The sequence below is a fragment of the Chelonoidis abingdonii genome, chromosome 11 (genome assembly GCF_003597395.2).
Source record: "Chelonoidis abingdonii isolate Lonesome George chromosome 11, CheloAbing_2.0, whole genome shotgun sequence".
Lineage (NCBI taxonomy): Eukaryota > Metazoa > Chordata > Testudines > Testudinidae > Chelonoidis > Chelonoidis abingdonii.
In genome coordinates this window covers 51,843,336-51,859,880 of record NC_133779.1, presented here as the reverse complement: position 1 = coordinate 51,859,880, position 16,545 = coordinate 51,843,336, and the positions used below count along the sequence as shown (strand labels likewise).

General features: G+C 43.3%; 1 protein-coding gene across 12 annotated transcripts in view; it reads left to right on the top strand.

Annotated features, from left to right (window-relative positions):
• Window positions 1-52: 52 nt before the first annotated feature.
• Window positions 53-16,545, top strand: part of POGZ (pogo transposable element derived with ZNF domain) — a 73,018-nt gene continuing 56,525 nt past the window's right edge. For 8 of the 12 annotated variants that reach the window (XM_075071099.1, XM_075071098.1, XM_075071095.1 and 5 more), the window contains exons 1-2: window positions 75-332; window positions 16,353-16,477. In XM_075071099.1, coding sequence (XP_074927200.1) covers window positions 16,354-16,477 — 124 coding nt within the window. In that variant the 5' untranslated portion in view covers window positions 75-332; window position 16,353. Of the gene's footprint in view, window positions 333-16,352; window positions 16,478-16,545 lie in introns of all 12 variants that reach the window. The other 4 variants (XM_032768003.2, XM_032767998.2, XM_032767999.2 and 1 more) reach the window with 3 other exon arrangements.

Sequence of the window (16,545 nt, the reverse complement as noted above, 5' to 3'; positions counted from 1 at the left end):
ATGTCACCTCAGTCAGCCAATCAGAGGACGGCGTTGGAGCCGAGGAGGAAATGACGTCACCATATCCCTCCGCCGGCCCGGTCCTCTTTTTGTGTGTGTGTGTGTGTGTGTGTGTCTGTTGGTCCTTTCTGTGTGTATCAACCCGCAGCTTCTTTTTTTTCGGAAGGGGGGGCTAAAATATTTGGGGGGAGCTCATGCAACCTGCCCTCCGCTCCCGGCCACTTCGCCCTGTAAGAGGCTGTGTGGGGTGCGTGTCACTTTAAGAGCGTGTGCGAGCGAGCCAAGCTCGGCTGAGGAGGCGGCGGCGGCGGCGGCGGGAGACGGAGCGAAAGGTGAGTTGGCACGAGTCCGTTATGTGTGTGGGGGGGCGGACGCTGCAGAATCAATCAGACTCGGGGGGGGATCATGAGGGGGGAGAGGTTGGCGGCGCGCGCGCACGTCACGAATGCGGGTGGCGGTGACCGTTGGAACCGGTTCGAACCGCCCGGGTGTGTGAGCGGGTAGGGGGTGGGCAGCGCGCGCCGTACACAAAGCGGCCGCCAGACGCGCTTAGCGGGGAGGGAGGAAGGGATCGGGGTTCCTGAGGGGAGGGGGGAGGAGCTGCTCCCGCTGGGCGGCGGAACATTGCCTTGCTCGCTCTCTCGCCTTCGCTGACTGGGGAGGCGGAGTGATCCGCATACCCCCTCCTCCCTCTGAGGGGAGGGGAGTGATGCGGCCTGGCTGCTCCCTCCGCGTCAACCCCCCCCACTTTCCCCGGCTGGCTGGAGACGAACATAACGGGTTAAACATTGCACCGAGCAACCCATGCGCCGTCCAAAAGTGCCTCCCACGCTGGTTCCCGTCCCTGCGGGGAGAAGGATTGCAGATTCCCTTGTCTCCTTGCCTCCCACCCTCTTCCTAGGGCTGCTGCTGCTGGGTGGGCGGCCATGTTGGGCACAGGGATTATTTTCTCTACCTTTTCTTCCCAAGGCAGCCGCAATAAATGGAAGCTAGTCTGTTTTTATTCCTGTGGGGAAGATGCCACCCCCATCCTTTTAAATGAAAATGAACTGGGGGAGTCCACCTAGTTGTCTTTCTGAGAGTGGGGGGGTTGGCCTTCCTGCTGTTCCCCCGACCCTCAGAGCGAGCCCCCCCTTTGCCTACCCACCTCAGCGATAGGGTCCCCTTAGCCAGCCCGCCGCTTTCCTCAGAGAAAGGAGGCGGGTCCCTTAGCCTGGCTGTCAGTCTCAGAGGGTACCCCTTGGCCTGAGCGCCTCAACCGGGGTTGCTCTGGCCATACTTGCTGCTCCCCAGAGTGAAGGGGGTTGGGTCTCCTTAGCCTGCAAGCCACTTCCCTCCGGGGAGTGAGTGTGGCTCCCCTCAGCCTGGCTGCCTCAATGAACCTGGAGGTCCCCATAACATGCGTTTTGCTCCTCCCAGCGTGAGGGGAACCGGTTAGCTTCCCCTCTTCTTTTCTCCCTTCGGAGTGTCTGATATGGATGGGTGACTGAGAAACCTCAGACACCTGACATTGGGGCATCTTTTAACTTGCCGTCTGCTTACCCCATTTTGCCAGGTTGTGGCGGGAAGAATATATGGGGATGAGTACAGACATCAACATCCCACATGCACTAACAAGAAGCTCTCTGCTTTGTGAACTTGTCAGCAGTTGCTCTCACCAAGACACATCAAGCAAGGCACAAGTGACTTATTCTTGCAGGGCTGCTGCTCCTTTTATGGGATATCCTGCAGCCATTTGAGACCAATGGCCCTGATCCATATCCCACTACCCACTGTCCAGCAGTTTGTCACAGAAATTAACAATCTGCCTCACGAGATGTATCTCAATGCACATTTCTAAATTACACATTAGTGTGAATTAATCAAGACGCTACCTGGTTTATCCACCCACCACATCATTCCAAACGGTCTCTGGCCGCTGTCTGCTTGGAGCTCCAGTCTGGGTTGGGGTTCTGCAAATATTCTGGTTCTCCCTTTTTTCCCCCCACGTGTATGTGTGGATACATTGTTAGTAATTATGAGCATCACATCACAAATGCTCAGACACTAATTACTCCCCTTATCTTTCAACTGGGTTCATATATCCAGACTCCTGAATCCACAAAGAGCCCTGTTGAAGTCAGTGGGGTTCTTTGTGGGTCCTCCTGCACAGAGCCGTTTGCAAGATCAGTGCCAAAGGTGATGAGCATGTTATAAGAACCTAGACTGAACAGACGTGCTGTTCATGGGCAGGCCCAGGCTCCCAGCAAGTCTCTCCCATAGTCTGCATCTCATATATGAGACCCCAAAATGATAAGGCCAGTCTAGATGCACAAGTATATCAGAAAGCAAGTTAAATATATTTTTTTCTTTTGCAGTTCAAAAGGTAAGAACAGATGTACAATAATAATACATTTTAATTAATAGCTATCCCACACTTGAAAGCCTTTAATAAAACGTGTAACAAACCAAAGTGATAACGTTTGTATACATTTTAATATGCCCTTTAAAGTAATCCTGGTAGTCAGTGAACTAAAATGAACCACGTCAGCCAATGAAAAATAAATTTGCCTTGCCCTAGAGGAGGTAATTGTTAGACTCTGACATATCAAACAACTTTCTCCCCCCACATGAACTTCACCTGAGGTGCTATAAAAAGAGTCAAAATAGTCATGTCATAACAACAATTAAAACATATGAAACCCAGTATAGATTCTTTGCTTTTCAACTAATATCCAGTCTGGTTTCGGTTTTATATCCAATATGCTGTCTTGGCAAAATACTCCTTGAAGTCAATGGACGTTTTGTCAGAGTAAGGATTGTAGGATTTGCCTCAATAGCAGAGGAATATAGCCTACCCTAATCATGATATTAATTTATTATATGTTATTAAGAAACATTCCAGTGCCATCAATTATCATAGCTCTTGTAAAGATAAAACATGTTGCCTGCCCCTGAATGCTTACAATCAAAATAGGGGGACGACATACAGAAGACAAGAAACAAGATGACAGTTTAGGTGAGAGGAGTGTGTGGCGGCAGGAAGGGAGGTGGGATGGAGAGAAGAGATGGGCTTAGAGGAGGAAGAGTGGTTGACTCGATGCATTTATACATTCCATTTATGTCTAACGTCCTTGATAAAGAACCAAATGAAGCATCATTAGTTAGCTTTGTTTTTCAAGGGAGGCGGTTCCTTTTATTTATTTTTAAACTTTATTTTGTTTTCAGGCCTATCCTGGTCATATTTTTTAGTAAATGGGAAAGAAACTGTAAGTGGCAATGATATGTTTTCACACTGGGAGAAAAACAACAGTTGCGGGAGAGGACTGAAATATTGGCTGGGATATATTATAAGTGCTCTTGAATAAAATCTTTGGTAGCAAATTCAGACTGGTGTAAAAAATGGTGATGAACTTGTTTGGCAAGGAATGTGCACAAAGCTTATATAATTTAGTGTTTAAAATTAATCTTCTGGGATACAGATAATAATCTTGGGTCAAATCCTGCAATTCTTAGTCAAAACTCATTGGATTAGATTCTATACTGGTGAAGGGACAGAGAGAAGGCAGTTTGTGCATCTACTAATTCAACCCTATTCTCAGCTAGGACAGCCCAAATCATGCATCTGCTTCAGTGGCCTCTGTGTGCGTTATTGCAGGCACAGAATCATCAGGGCACAGGTGTGTGCTGGGCATGCTTCCTGCCCCTGCCACACCTCCTCTCCTCGCCCCATCCCAGAATGCCACCTGACTGAGAGCCTGAGAGCAGTTGCAAAGATCTCCTGGAGAGGCTTTCACCTCCTTTGCACCAGTTTACCTTGGTTGGCATAAGAGAGGTTGCAGGGCAATGATGAATCAGGGCCCATTGCCTTCAATCGATATTTTACCTAAGACTTGCAGAATTCAATCCCTTTGTGTCCAAACTAAAATTATCCTGCTATATTCTTTGGGGACAAATAAATCCAGACTTTTAAATCAGAGTTTATAGGTTTGCTGTGTTGTGTTCAGATTAAATTACATTCCTGTTTTAGTGTTATTTCCACTATGAGCATTCAATCTTATATTGCAATCAGTGGGCCATGAGTGTAAGATCCCCGTTGGAATCAGTGCAGAGTTTTGTCTAAAAAATTAATTAACAACATGATATGGTCCAATACTTAGACTGATCATCCCTGCAGGTTCACTTGTTTTAAAAGATAACTCTCTTCATTTTATACCCTGTAAATTCACATGAAGTCAAGTACTTCTCACCATGTTTGTTGTATTTGTGAATAAAGTTTTTTAAATTAAAATCCACATTTGTGAGCATTGGTGGTGGTGAATGTTGTTTAAAATGACATAATTTGCAATTAATTAATTTGGGGGAGATGAAAGGTCAGAGACTGGAAATCTTATTTCCATTTTGCTTTGATTCTGGTTTTAATAATGAGGAGGGCTTTATGTTGAGTGAGACAGTATTAACTTGTGGTTTCAGCAGGGGACCAGAAGTCAAAGCTCCTTGATTCTCTTTAATGCTCTTATATAAATTGCTATATTTCAGTGGTCCCCAACCTTTTCCATGTGGCAGGTGCCGGAATGCCGCTGAGAAGTGGCAACATCAAGGAGGGTCACTGCTGAAATGCTGTCAAAATACAGCTTCGTCAAGAGGCGTTGCCGCTGAAATGCCACCAAAAGTCGGTGACATTTCAGCGCAACACTTCTTGTCATTGCCATTTCTCGGCGGCTGCATGTCTGGTAGCTAGTAGGCGGGCGCACAGAGATGCCCCGGCAGGTGCCATGGTGCCCATAGGCTCCGCTTTGGAGACCCCTGCTATATTTGATCCTGGGCAAGTCAATTCACAGCTCCTTGCCTCAGTTTCCCCATCTATAAAATGGTTATAAAAATACTTCCCTACTTCATGTGGATGTTGCGAGAATTAATTAATGTTTGTAAAAAGCTTTGAATTTCTAGAATAAATGACACTATAGAAATAGAAAATACTATTTAATCTTAAAATAAAGTTGGTTTTTAACCACCCATATGGTAGGATGACTATTCACTTGTGATCCGATATTCTGTCCCCAAGACTGCCTGTGTTGGAGAGGTCACCATTTAGCAGAAAGTGGGCCACCAGCAGTAGCCTAACAAGTGTTGATTTATATAGATTTATTTTTTTAAATTCAAAATGTTAAATAATACTTATACACTAATAGCATGTCCTGTCATGCAAGCTTTCAAGAATACTGTAGAGAGAATCTTGAATTTGCAATCCTTAAAAAGTTTTTGTATGGGGGGCTCCTGGGGGTGTAACTCATTTTGTGTCAAGTAATATAGACTTGAGAGAGAAATAGTAAATATATAATCTCATGACCTAGATATCACTTCAGTGAGCCACAGCTGCCTTATTCTACAGCTGTCATGTAGACTCCAGTACCCACAGGTGCTTCTGATAAACACATTTGGGACCCGATTCTCTTCACTTACTTACATCTGTATAAATTACTACTAACTAAATTGAAGTTAATGGAGCTGCACTAGGGTAAATCTTATATTAGTTGAGAATCAGGTCCTTAATTTGTTGTTTTTTTGGTGGTAGGATTTGAATTAACTGAATTTTGTTTGATGAGAAGCTTTTTGAAGGTTTAAAAATAGAACTAAATTTTTAAAACAAAAAAGAAAAACTCTCCTTCTTCCTAGCTGTTTCGTAAGCTTTCTGGAGGAAAATAGCCGTTCATAATTGTTACATTTTATATCTTATCTAATTGTACGGGATGGCAGTTTATTAATTTTAATAAGTACAGTTGGAGCCTAGATCAGATTCCAAATTTCAGTTGAAAATTAGACAAGCAGCTTTTTGCTGCTAGGTGAGAAGGAAAAAAGACCTTTCTCAAATTTAGGGTAATCTGTCTACTTGGATGCAAATTCAAATTTTTATTGCCGGCTCTCCACCAGTGAAGGTAGCTGTTTTAGCAGAATATGTAATCAAATGCTAACCTTTTTAATACAAGAACATAATGACCATTGGCTTAATTATTTTTTTCCTTGTGGTAAAGATGAATATGAGCCATGTTGGTCCACATAAGCCAAAGGGGCCATATTTTGTAATTGTGCCAATTAATTATGAATAATTAATACACACTGACACTGACTTTCAGCACTATAAAGGTCTTTTCCCACATTTCAGCTGACAGCAGGGGGCAAATGCATCTAAAATGTTTTATTTCTCGTAGTATATTTAGCACATTTAGTGATTGTTGGGTTTTTTGGCATCCATATTTGCAAGCAAGCAATCTGCCAGTTATGAGCTAAAAAGCTAAATGTGGAGTATTTATCACTGGGATTAATCATTTTATTGAGCAAGAGCTCTTACTTACAAAAATATTCAAGATCAAAGCTGCGAAAAACAAAGCTGCTACATTGTAGAAGAGAGAAGACATTTTCTTAGTTGAGTTGATCTGAACAGATGAAATACCATGCAGTTAATGCAAGTTAGTGTCAAAGAAAGCTTGTAGCTACAGTCTCTTTAACGTTTTATCATAGCGTCTTTTGAATAATTATGAGGTGTTGAATTATGTATTCTTAATAATGTGTGGAAAGATTTCCTTAATGTAATTATAAACTTCATAGCTTTTACCTTACTGGATAGACGTACCATGCATGCCTTAGTTTACAGATCTGACTGTCTGTCTTAAATATTTATAAAGTGCCCATCAATATGATGTCTAGGCACTGTTGCCCATTTAGTACGGAGTAATATGACTCCAGACAAATGTTTAGTGTTTTAAGTGTCACCATTCTTTTATTATGTCAACGAAGCTTTATTGCATGGAATTCTTTTCTAGATGTTTCTAAGAGAATGAATATTTAAAATCACAAATATGCAGGCATTTGTTAATTGAGACAATGACCTACAAGAAACATGCATAGATCTATCTCATGGTTTTGGATTTTTTTAAAATAAGTTCAAATGTAATTATTATAAATTTGTACCAAAGGAGAGAAAAAAATGATATTTAGGACATACGAAGTCTGATTTTTCCCTGCTATGCAGTGCTTAAAGGTAGATTGATGCTGCAGAGCCTTCTTTTGTTTTATTTGTCGGGGTGTTTCCTTATCTTTTGTCATCCAGAAATTATTCTTATTTTGAATGAGGCGGAGTTTGGTCTTGTGGTTAACGCACTGGACTAGGACGTTGGAAACCTGGATTCTGTTTCTGACTGTGCAAAGACTTCCTGTGGAATATTGGGCAAGTCACTTTGAGTATTAGCATCTTTTAAATGAAGAGAATATTTCCCTGTTTCCTGGGGTTATTAAGATAAATAAAATATATTAGTAATGTTTCTGAAATGCTCAGATACTATGTTGATGAGTGCTCTGGAGTGATACTTAATTAATAGAAATAGCAGAGGTGATATAATTCAACATAATAATTTACTTAAGAAAAATAGTTTTCCCCAGAAAGTGATTCATAGATTCTATACTGGAAGGGACCTCAAGAGGTCATCGAGTCCAGTCCCCTGCCCTCATGGCAGGACCAAATACTGTCTAGACCAGCCCTGATAGACATTTATCTAACCTACTCTTAAATATCTCCAGAGCTGGAGATTCCACAACAATTTATTGCTGGAGCTGGTTCCATATTGTCAGAGGTCTTCCCTTAAGGTTTTATGAAAAACACTTGTTTAATTCATTTTAAAGGAGCACAGAAGCCTAACATACTAACTCTAATGTACAATTTAGTCAAGTGCATGATGATGAGTTATGGATTTTTTTCTAATATTTGGCAATTAAGATTCTTATTATTTTTACCAGTCAGCTGTTCATTTGTTGTATTTTCCCATTGGTTACCAGGTTTTTTTGTTCACTGAACAAGCTTCTTTTAAGCAAATATTTGTATGAGTTCAGCGGACATATGGAGCAACGGGGTTACTGAATGGACACGTGCTTAAACAGATGTAAAGGAGATTGGTTGTTCTAAACTGGAATAACCTGGCTGAAATAATATGTTAAATTTATGAACTTTTTGTTTATTATCTTGTCAGGAGAAAAAAGAGTAAACTATTAGGGTGAATTGATCATTTTTTTCAGTATAGCTTCTCATAGCAACAGCTACGTAAATGCACTTGCTTGTTATTTGCTAGATATGCAAGAAAAGCAGTAGTAGCCATTTTGTTGATGAATGTGTACAATTTCAAATCCTCATTCTGTTCTTTTTCTTTTACTTACCTCCCAGTGCAGTTATGACTTATCTTTGTCATGTAACTTAACTTACTTGTCTAGAGTTCCTGGTATCCTGTAAACATTCTTTGATTAAAAGAGAAAGAAGTGAAGAACAAAAAAACTCAAAATGTCATAAACAGATGTGATGAGGAAAGGCCCAGTTCTGAAAACCCTTACTTACGTGAATGATCCTTGCTCAGACATGGACGGTTATAGCAACCGCCGCACCTCCCCTCCTGCCCAGGAGCCACATAGCTCCCCACATCTACTTCTCTCCTTGGGAAACCTTGTAAAGGAAATCTAGTCTCAGTCCAGCACTTTTCACGAGCACTAAATCCACAATGTTTTCGAAAGTGATTTGTACTGACATATGAATTTACATACTTAAATAATTAAAATAAAATGTCACGCATGGAGCAGCACAAAACTTGGCTGCTGAGTGCTTGCTAATGAAAAATTACAATTTTGAAATAGTGTATCCAGTTCTTTAAGCCTCTTCTTCCCCAGTGGAATATGAACACTACATTTTACACCAAGTGCCTCATTTTGCACTTTAAAAATAAATAAATAAAAGGATCTCACAGATATATGCCATGCAAACGTCTCACGATATGAAATGACAATCTGTTTTCCTACTAATAGATATTTGTTTCAGGTTTAATGCCTATTATATAACAATCTATTAGTTTTGCAAAGAGTTGTCACTTCGGGTTATATTTTTAAATACATGTAAACATATTTTTTAAGAATTATTAAAAAAAGGTGTTTAGAGGAAGCCCATATCTCTAGTCATGTGCAAGAGTTTGTTTTTTTTAACTTCAGTACCCTGCTATTCTACAGATAAGAAAGTGAAGAAAAGTGGGGGCTACTGCTATTACTCCGAATAAAACTGTACGTGACCTCGTTAAGCTTCTAATCAAGTCTGTGAACTAATATTAAAAGATAAAATGGTTCAGTACTTTCCCCAAGTTGATTTTCATGCTTAACCACATACCACCACTGTGTTGCCCTAACAACCTAACCCTCTTGAGTTCCTCTGTTTTTAATGTAATTACAGAGTATTTGTTGTATCTCATAACTCATTGTTTCCTTGTGTATAGTCTTATTTAGGCTTCAGTCCTGCAAACAATTGCGTATAACTTGACTCTGTGGAGTTGGTTCATGCGCTTAATACCCAATCTTTTTTTTTTAATTAAAGAAGTCCCATTCAAGTCAGTATTGTTACCCCTTTTTGACTGAAGTGGTAGCCAAATTTCAGGGTTCTGAGGATTGTTTCTTTTAGGAGGAGAAATTGCTGATAGAGTCAGGTATCTTTGGTGCAATCCTGTTTATTTACAAAGAATGTACAACATTCTGCTTCCCTGAACCCAGGAGGAACCAAACAACGGGAAATTTTCTTTTCCTCACAGTTCCAAACTCCTTTCCAGTCAGCAGCACTTAGCCCAAAAGCTCTCTTCCTAGGCTTCTCTCAGGGCCATGCTGGTTCTGGAAGTATCCTTCGCTACTTCAGAGAGACTGTTTGCTCTGGTGCTTCTGCGTATCTCTCTCAGGCCATGGCTACACTTGCAGATATATAGCACTTTGGGTTAAACCAGCCTTTGGAGAGCGCACCATGGAAAGCACTCCAGTCTGTCCACGCTGACAGCTGCAAGTGCACTGGCGTGGCCACATTCGCAGCACCTGAAGCGGCATTTGGAGCAGTGCATTATGTGCAGCTATCCCACAGATCAACTCTTCCCATTCTGGCACTGTGGCTTGTGGGAAGGGGGTGTGGGGTGCAGGACATTCTGGATCCTGTCCCAACGTCCCATGATTCATCACTTCGCATCCCAGCAATCCCTGTGTTTCTATTCACATTTGGCGCGATCTTTCAGCGGTTTCGGTGCAGAGCGTGCTTTGTCTTCCCTTTTGGTCTGTGTGAATAGAGCCCAAACTGCCACGGAACATGCTGACGAGACTCACCAGCACGTCTCGTTTGGCAGTCGAGTTACTGCTTAAGATCCAAAGTGACAGTGAGAAGTCCAACGATGATATTGAGTCGTGTAACGCATATGACATGAAATTGCTTGTCTCATTCATGGACATGCTCTCCACCGCGGAACGCCACTTTTGGGCTCAGGAACCAAGCACTGAGTAGTGGGATCACATTGTCTTGCAAGTCTGGGATGACAAGCAGTGGCTGCAGAACTTTCGTTTGAGAAAAGCCACTTTCATGGGACTGTGTACTGAGATTGAGAGCTGCCTTACTGGTGGAGAAGCAGGTGGCTATTGCAGTCTGGAAGCTGGCAACTCCAGACAGCTACTGATTGGTCACTAACCAGTTTGGAGTGGGAAAGTCGATGGTTGGAATTGTGTTGATGCAAGTTTCCAGGGCCATTAATCGCATCCTGCTCAGAAGAACCATGACTCCGGGTAATGTGCATGACATTATGGCTGGCTTTGAAGAAATGGGTTTGCCTAACTGTGGAGGGGTGATAGATAGGACACACATTCCTATTCTGGCATCAGCTCACCTAGCCTCCGAGTACGTTAACCGAAAGGGGTATTTCTCCATGGTTCTCCAGGTGCTTGTGGATCACTGTGGTCATTTCATTGACATTAACGCAGGCTGGCCCGGAAGGGTGCATGATGCACGCATCTTTCAGAACACTAGCCTGTTCAAGAAGCTGCAAGCCAGGACTTTTTTTCCAGACCAGAGGATCACCGTAGGGGAAGTCAAAATGCCCACTGTCATCTTTGGAGACCCTGCTTACTCTTTAATGCTGTGGCTCATGAAACCCTACGTAGCCTGGACAGCAGCCAGGAACGGTTCAACTACAGGCTGAGCTGGTGCTGAATGACTATGGAGTGTGGTTTTGGCTGTTTGAAGGGCCGCTGGTGCTCTATGGGGAGCTGGACTTGGCTGAAAACAGCATCCCACGGTTATATCCGCGTGCTGTTCCTTCCATAATATTTGGGAAGGGAAGGGTGAAAGCTTCACTCGGACATGGCGCTCGGAGGTTCAACACGTGGAGGCTGAATTTGCACAGCCAGAGAGCAGGGCTATTAGAGGGGCCCAGCGCGGGGCTGCAAGGATTAGGGATGCCTTGAGTGAGCAATTTGCGGCTGAAAGCCACCAGTAATGTCTGGTGCTCTGCATGGGAATTAAGTGCGGTGGCTGTGTTTGGTATACTGACTTGCAGTGTTTGTTGCTTTCCTGGGCTAAGGTATATTTTGCTTTATGCACTAATAAAATATGTTTTCAAAGTCAAAAATTCCATTTATTGAAAAGAAAATTTGTTTATTGAAAAAACAAAACAAAACAAAGTAACACAGAAATACCAAAAGGGCAAGAGGGTGGGGTGGGGACAGGTTTATTCATAGGCTTGAGTATGTCCTGATCTCATACTCTTGAATCCTGTCTGGAATGCTGCGCACTGAGTGCTGCATTTCAGGATGGCTATAAGGCATGTTGAGAAGGGTTGAGTGCAGTGAATAAGAGTTGTAGTTTTCGTGGGTGGGTGGCAAAGCTACGGGTGTAGGAGGCACCTGGGGGCGGTAAGAACCTGGATGTTGGGGAAAGTGGATTGAGGGGACATGGGGGCACAAGGAGAAGAGTTTTGAGACAAGGGCTGCAGGTGGGGTGGGGTGAGCGTGGTAGTGTTCTGCCTGCATGGCGACGAGCGTCTGGATAGAGTCTGCTTGGTGCCTTATTATGCTAATCAGCTGTTCTGTGCTTTGCCGCCGGTGCGTCGTGTTCTCCTGGCAGATCCTCCGTTCGCTCTCCTTCCACCTTTCGATTTTCGTTTACTTTGCTTTTACGCGGCCTCTTCCGGAGTCTGTTGGCCGGTGATAAGGATGACAGCTGCGATTTCAAGGTTGCACCTCTACAGGCAAAATGCAACACTTAACAGAGGCAGCATTGTACACACCAGACAGAGCAATGATTCCCCCGCACTTAAGGAGGGCAGTCACAAAAAATATACTTTGCCTGTCCCCAAGTGAGCACACGTAACCCACAGGAGCCCGAGAAATGGTGAGTAAGCACAGGGTCCATGGGGCTGATTGTTTCATGGGTGTATCATCTTCTGGGTTTCTGTGCCTTGGAGAGAGCCAACAGCTGCAGGGGGCATCTACACTGAACACTGTCCCAACATTCTCCACAGGAGTTTGTCCTGGAAGATATCTCGCTGCTGAGGGTGACAAGGGAAGCAAGGGAGGGTCTTTTCCTACAATGCGTCTTCTGCTCTGGCCCATACACAGCTTGCCTGTGTGCAGCAATGGTCCCCCATTCTTGCCCAAAGAACCCATACCTAAAAACTTCCTTCCTGAAAGGAACCTCCTTTGTTGTTTGTCCGTCCCCAAGCACCGGACGCCGCGACTGGCTGCCTTCCTCCTGGCTCAAGAACAGCTCCTGGCTGCCTGCATCTAGGGATTCCGGGGTGTCTCCCCCTGTCTCAGCACCATCGCTTGCGCTTTCCTCCTCCCTCCCTCCACCCCCCCTTGCTGTGCTGGGCTCGGAAGTGTCCATGGTGGTCATTGCAGTGGAGGTGGGATTGCCCCCAAGTATCGTGTCTAGCTCTTTGTAGAATTTGCAGGTCGTGGGGGCAGCACCGGAGCAGCTGTTTGCGTTGCAGGCTTTGCGGTAGGCATTCTGCAGCTCCTTTATTTTAACCTGATACTACACCACATCCCGGTCATGGCCCCGATATGTGCCCGAAGGTATCGTAATTCCTATGGCTGGAGCGCAGCTGGGACTGCTCAGCTTCCTCCCCCCAAACACTGATGAGGTCCAACACCTTGCCATTGCTCCATACTGGGGATCACCTGGTGCATGGAGGCATGGCCACCTGGAAAGATGCTCTGAGAGCACTCCACACCTGGCTGACCAAACAGGAAGGGGATTTTCAAAATTCCCAGGGAATTTAAAGAGCAGGCCTGATGCTTGGTCACCTGAGGACAGGGCGGCAGAGTTTCAAAGTGATGACCAGAGTGGCTAGAACAGGCATTGTGGAACGCTTCCGGAGGCCAATCAGAGTGCATTAGATGTCCACATCGGCGCCACAGCGCTCCAGTGAGAGCGCAACAAACGTTATTCCTCTCAGGAAAGTGGAGTACCAGGAGTGCTCCAGCCGCAGAGTCAGAGCGCTCTACGTGCCTTGCCAGCGTGGACGGGGAGTGAGGTAGAGCACTCTTGGCAACTTTATTGTGCTATAACTCGCAAGTGCAGCCAAGGCTTCAGACACTTACATCCCCCCTCAGTACCTACCAGGATGCTCAATCCCTGCATTTGCTGTCAGCCTTCAGGAAGACCCCTGAACCAGCATTGTCCAGTCACTGTCCAGGCTTGCCATGCTGCTTCAGTTCACAAGTGATGGTTTCCATTGTTTCAGTTATCAGTAAACAATGGATCATTTAATGGTTCCCTCATTTAGCCTGAATGGAAGGTGTTTACTGCACCCATTGACCCCACCCAGGTCTGTGATCCATTAACACCACTCAGCAAACAGATACTCGTAAGCAATCATGACTGAGTATTTGGATGCATTAAAAACCATTCTCCTTTAGACAATTGCTTTTGAGTGAGTTATGTCCCCTGAAGTTTGTGAGAGATACAGCCTTTGTTTGGCTAGAACTTTGTATTAGGAGTAAAATGACTGTAGCTCAATGATCTGACTTACATTTACAGTTTAGTCCCAGTATGATTACTTAATTTATGGTATACTGTATAAAATTAAAATTGCCTTACAATAGCAAGCTAATGAAAACCTTGGTCTGTATTTAAGCATTCTGGTCAGCTCTGCTTCTTTGGCAATTGATAACACAGATTGTCTGTAAATGATCTGGATTACTTTTTTACTTGTTTTCTATTGTCAGCTGTTTACTTTGGCCAATCTGTCTCAGAATGTTTCTCATCAGATTTAGTGGCTGTCAAATGGTGGTAGAGATGACAAAATGCAATCACAACAGTCTCCTCTTCCACCAAAACATAATCAAGAGGAGAAAAATCCTTTCTGCGAATGTGAAGCCTCCTTTAGCTATGCTACAGAACTGCCACTTGTTCTGCTTTTGGCCCATACAGGTGGGTCTATAGTAGTTGGAAAGGACAATAGGTTACATCAATAAAGCAGTCTTGAAAATTAGAAAATAAGTTTTCATGGTAACCTATTAAAACCTCTAGTTTCTTTTTAAAAAAATGCAATACAGTTTTTGAAATTACTGGTCTGGGTTAAAGATTTCTAAGGCCATGTCTACACTATCCCTGTGTGAATCCCTCTCCCCCCCAAGCGACATAAGTTTTGCCAGCATAAGTGGTGATGTGCACAGCGCTGTGTCAGTGGGAGAGCTTCTCCCATTGACATAGCCACCGCCGCTCATTGAGGTGGGGTTTTATTGTGTCGACAGGGGAGCTTTCTCCCGTCAGCATAGAGCAGCTCCACAAGTGATCAGTATCAGTACAGCTGTGCCTCTGTAAGCTTTCTAGTGTAGATGTGGCCATAAATGTGCCATTAAATTGAATTGAATTTTTTGGTGAACCACATGTTGAGATGGAGTTTAGAGACTAATTCCTGCTAAATGAAACAATGCAGACCTAGTTCGACAAGAATGATGCTTCCATTTTGCTTGGCCCAGGAGTTATCAAGGTGTAAAGCCCTATTGGAGAGCTATATGTAGAACTGAACAGTAATAATGAAAACCAGCTTTTTGGAGGCCTGATACTGGTGCTTGTCTTACCATCTGAGAAGAGACATTCCTTGTGATGCTAGAGGCTAATATCAAAAACTGTAAAGCAGTTTCCATCTTGTTTTAATGCCGGCTTGATAATCTGAATGTTTAGTTAACAACTTAAAGATGTACAATCTATAAGTGTTAGTATTGCACTCCTATATGTGTCACTGAGGTCTAAATTAAGTATAACCACACAGGAAAAAGACGTGGGCACTGTTGTAGACAGCTCAATGAGAATTTCTCTCTGATGTGCAATGGTGGTCAAAAAAGCAAACAAAATGTTAGGATGTGTAATGAATGGAGTGGATAACAGTGAAAAATATATTACCACTGTATAAATCCATGGTACACCTTCAGCTGTATTCAGTTCTGGTCACCGTATCTCAAAAAGATGTAGAAGACATCAGAGCTCAGAGAAGAGTGACAAAAATGATTATCAGGAAGGAGAGAGTTACACATGAAGAGAGATTAACATTTTTGGAATTGTTTACTTTAGACAAAATATAGATATAGAAAATGAGTGGTGTAGAGAAAGTGAATTAGGCATTCCTATTTACAATTCTCATATAAAATCATTCAGTGAGTTGGAAAGGAAATGATTGTAAGACTGATAACAGGAAATTCACTTTTTTTAAAAACTAGCTTATAATCGACATGTGAAACTCTTTGCCACAAGGAAGCATAGTGTTGACAGAGATGGCTATAGGAGCCTGCTGGGGAATTAGTGGCTGTGAAAGGCTGCTAATGGGAAGCTGAGGAGGATTCTGGGCAGGGTTGGGGAGCAGAGGCCTGCATTTTTGTGTGCACACATCTTGTATGCATTTAAGATTGAAGTTTTCAGCCTGCAGTTATCACACACATACTGAGGGTAGACAGGGAGTGCTCAAAAACCAGAAGATAGACCAAAAATCATTATTATTTTTTAAATCTGATTTTTAAAAAAGAAATTTGATGAATTTGGGGATTCTGGGTCATGATTTTTGAAACATCAGGGTTGGCAGCATAGGCACTGGGGATAAGAGCGGGAACAGGAAGAGGTGGGATCGTGTGGGAAGAGGCGGGGTGGGAGTGGAGGCTTGGAGGAAGGGATGGGGGCGGGACCTGGGGCGGAGTTGGGGTGGGCACTCTCTGGGAACTGAGGAAGTCGGTGCCTGTGGTTGGCAGTACTGAAACAGAAATGTAAAGATTTGTTTTTACCTTAAAACATCAGGATTTCAATTTTCTTTTTGAAATGGGAACAAACAAATCCATTTCAAGTAGAATGTGGATTAAATTCTAAAACACAAGAAAGAAAAATGTAATTTGCAGTTCCAAGTTTCACATTTTCCCTTACCCTAGTGAAGAAATAATGGACATTACTAGTGGATCTGGAATTAGGATTCTTTGTTTTATGAGATTTCTGCTGTCTGACGAAATCTAGTTTTCTCAACACTCAATAAAGGGTCTTTCCTGTTTTCCCTTTACAGGATGGCAGACACCGACCTTTTTATGGAATGTGAGGAGGAGGAGCTGGAGCCATGGCAGAAAATCAGCGATGTGATTGAAGATTCTGTTGTTGAAGATTATAATTCAGTTGATAAAACTGCTACGGGTAAAAAGCTATTTTAGTATAGAGTTATGCAAGATACGGATGTTGTTTAACAGTATTTATATTTAACT